Source organism: Triticum dicoccoides, chromosome 3A (assembly GCF_002162155.2).
Source record: "Triticum dicoccoides isolate Atlit2015 ecotype Zavitan chromosome 3A, WEW_v2.0, whole genome shotgun sequence".
In the NCBI taxonomy this organism is placed as follows: domain Eukaryota; kingdom Viridiplantae; phylum Streptophyta; class Magnoliopsida; order Poales; family Poaceae; genus Triticum; species Triticum dicoccoides.
The window spans coordinates 704,370,484-704,373,645 of NC_041384.1; the positions used below are offsets into that span (position 1 = coordinate 704,370,484).

Genomic DNA, 3,162 nt, shown 5'->3' on the forward strand with positions numbered 1-3,162 from the left:
CTGCTCGACGCCACCCCCACCCCCTCTGCTGCTCCGGGGCCTCTCTCCCCCACGCCTGTCCATTCAAGTTTCTGCTCGCCTTTCTCCCCAATTCATCTTCATGGAAATATATGTTATGTGGCATGTGCGACTAGTTTTTGGATGCTGCCATTCACCATACTGCTTGTCCCACTGGGCAATTTTAGGGAACCTGTTGTTGTCTCCAATAACTGGTTCCCTAAATTCAAAGCTTTTTCCATTAATCCATATCCATTATATGCTAGTATTAAATGGCTGCTCGGATTGTTGTCTCCAATAACCGAGCTTCATACCATGGTCTCAATGATACTATCCACAGTTCCTCAAACTGGAATGGAGCAAAACATTAGTCAACATAATAACATAGTATGCATAGCAAAAGCTTATTAAATAAAGCTGTGATCAGGCATACTACCTCTATTTCTTAATTTTGACCTGTAGGGGGCTTCCCAGTTTAACATTTTTTTCTAACTTTGATACATTTTGATTTTGAAGTTATTTAGTACATTTAGAAGTTAAATTTGTGTTACAACTTAAAATCTGGTTAGAAATTTTAGCAAACCGACAAGACTGACTGAATACTCGCCTCTATAAGATTGGTCAATTAGTTTGGAAAGGTTGGTTAGTGGACATTAATCTGGTTGCAAATCTGTTAATTTTTTGGTGCCCTGTTGTAGGACTTACTTTCTGTTTTTCTTTTTAAAAGATGGATGCCACAGCCCTTCATTATGAAAACCAGAAGTTGGTGCAGCAATTGGAAGCACAGAAGTCTGAAATGCATTTGTTGGAAGCTAAGTTCAAGGAGTTGAGGAATGAACAATCTTCTTATGACAATACTCTGATTTCCCTGGATAAGATGTGGAATCAGGTTCTTTCCTCTGAGTCATGTAAACTCTCTTTTATGGTTCTTTTCCGGTTCGTAATTCTTCTTACTAATATATGTTAATTATAGCTTGTTGATGATTTAATCCTGCTTGGAGTTCGATTTGGTGGTGGTTTGAACAATTTGCCTGCACTTGACCATGAAGAGTTGTCAGAAGGTTGCTGCCTTATTTCTTTAATTGTTCAATGTTGCTTTCTGAGATGTGCTTTTTTGTTTCAGTAGCGACCTTGCCTTAGCTGATTGTGTGTTCTTTTTTGTTGCTCAGAATCCATCGAGTCGTGTCCTTCTGATGAAATTTTTCTCTTCATGCTCTTGAAGTCCAACAATTATGGAAAAAAGGGTGACAATAGCTTGTTGGAATTTGCTGAAGAAGCTCTTGCTTTGCGCCGTTCGGCAACTCTTGCTCTGATGAGGTCCCTTCAAGAGGCTATTGCTGCACAACAGGCTAGAAGTGAATATTTGTCATTAGCTTTAAATGGAGAGAAGTCAAATGAAGGTAAAGACAAAAAGTAATATCTGGCTTTTCCCCTCCATTTTTTTCAGTGCACCTTTATTATTTGCTAACTACCCATCTGCTTGAACTTAAATTATTTAATTTAGATGTTGTTGTTGCCCTTCAAAACCATAATGATCACTTGAAAGAGGTGGTTGGCAATGTCCTTGAAGCTATTTCTATCGTCAATGAGAAGCATAAAAGGTATCTGGATGAGATTGAGGCTTTCAAAAGCAGCTACTCAAAAGAATTGCAGGAAATCAAGCATCTTTCAGGTGTTAAAAAATGTCACTCCTTTCCTCATTTGATATATTTGTTAAACTTTTTTGTCTCCTGTGCTCGGCGCAGTGGTAAAGCTGCTGCCTTGTGACCATGAGGTCACGGGTTCAAGTCCTGGAAACAGCCTCTTACAGAAATGTAGGGAAAGGCTGCGTACAATAGACCCAAAGTGGTCGGACCCTTTCCCAGACCCTGCGCAAGCGGGAGCTACATGCACTGGGGCTGCCCTTTTTTTTTGTCTCCTGTGCATATCTGGGCATTCACAGTTATTATATTCTCCGTAGTTACCAGATTCACTAAGCCACCCTCCGAACCCCAAACCCCCAATCTCGATTGGGGTTCGAGTTCGGTGCCAATCGGTAAGGATGTGGTGACCGATCATTCAGGTGGACCATTAGATTCCGACCAAGGAGATTGAGAGAAAAATGGAAGGAATTGCAATGCAGCTATCTCATGTCGAGTAGATTGAGTTGACACCATTGGGTGCTCTCGAGTAGGTTGGCATGGTATGGGCTGCGGCTGCAGCCATAGCCGTGAACCATGTGTGGATGAGGTGAGGGAGATGGAGTCGATAGAATCCCTAAGGAAAGCTTTTTGCAATAGATCAAACAAACTGGAGGGGTGGCGCTCCATGCTCGGTAGGGTAGGCAGTCACGATGCTTATTAGGGATGGGAGTTGGTAGTTGGGACCCAGGATCGTTTATGGGCTGTGTGGGCTGACTAGGCCCATTTCTTGCTTTGCCTATTTTCCAATGCTTCTGTGTGCAGAACCATGTGCTACTTTAGTGTTTGTGCCTAAGATCTAGTGTTCACGAACCCAACCTGCGATTTGCCAAACCCTGATCTCTGATTTGCCGAACCCAACCTTCGATTCGCCGAGCCCCAATCTCTGATTTGAGATCTGCCGAACCTGACCTTTGATTCGCCAAACCCCGATCTCTGATTTGCCAAACGCGACCTTCGATTCGCCGAACCCCAATCTCTGGTTTGCCGAACCTATTCTCCGATTCGTGAATCAGAGATGTACAACGCCTATTGAACCTGATACGGGCTGAGGTAGCGAATTGTGAAGCCGAATAGCAAATCGCAAATCAGGTAACAATACGCTAATGCATTTGGCTTAATTTTAAAACATACCATTTCCTTCTGTCATCTGGCTGGTCCCATTTCTTGCTTTGCCTATTTTCCAATGCTTCTGTGTGCAGAACCATGTGCTACTTTAGTGTTTGTGCCTAAGATCTAGTGTTCACGAACCCAACCTCCGATTTGCCGAACCCTGATCTCTGATTTGCCGAACCCAACCTTCGATTCGCCGAACCCCAATCTCTGATTTGAGATCTGCCGAACCTGACCTTTGATTCGCCAAACCCCGATCTCTGATTTGCCAAACGCGACCTTTGATTCGCCGAACCCCAATCTCTGGTTTGCCGAACCTATTCTCCGATTCGTGAATCAGAGATGTACAACGCCTATTGAACCTGATACGGGC

General features: G+C 43.3%; 1 protein-coding gene across 1 annotated transcript in view; it reads left to right on the forward strand.

Moving 5' to 3' along the window:
* LOC119270342 (E3 ubiquitin-protein ligase BRE1-like 2) overlaps window positions 1-3,162 on the forward strand; it is an 11,816-nt gene that overhangs the window by 677 nt on the left and 7,977 nt on the right. Inside the window, exons 2-5 of the mRNA XM_037552351.1 lie at window positions 725-886; window positions 971-1,058; window positions 1,167-1,397; window positions 1,502-1,669. Coding sequence (XP_037408248.1) covers window positions 725-886; window positions 971-1,058; window positions 1,167-1,397; window positions 1,502-1,669 — 649 coding nt within the window. The remainder of the gene's footprint in view (window positions 1-724; window positions 887-970; window positions 1,059-1,166; window positions 1,398-1,501; window positions 1,670-3,162) is intronic.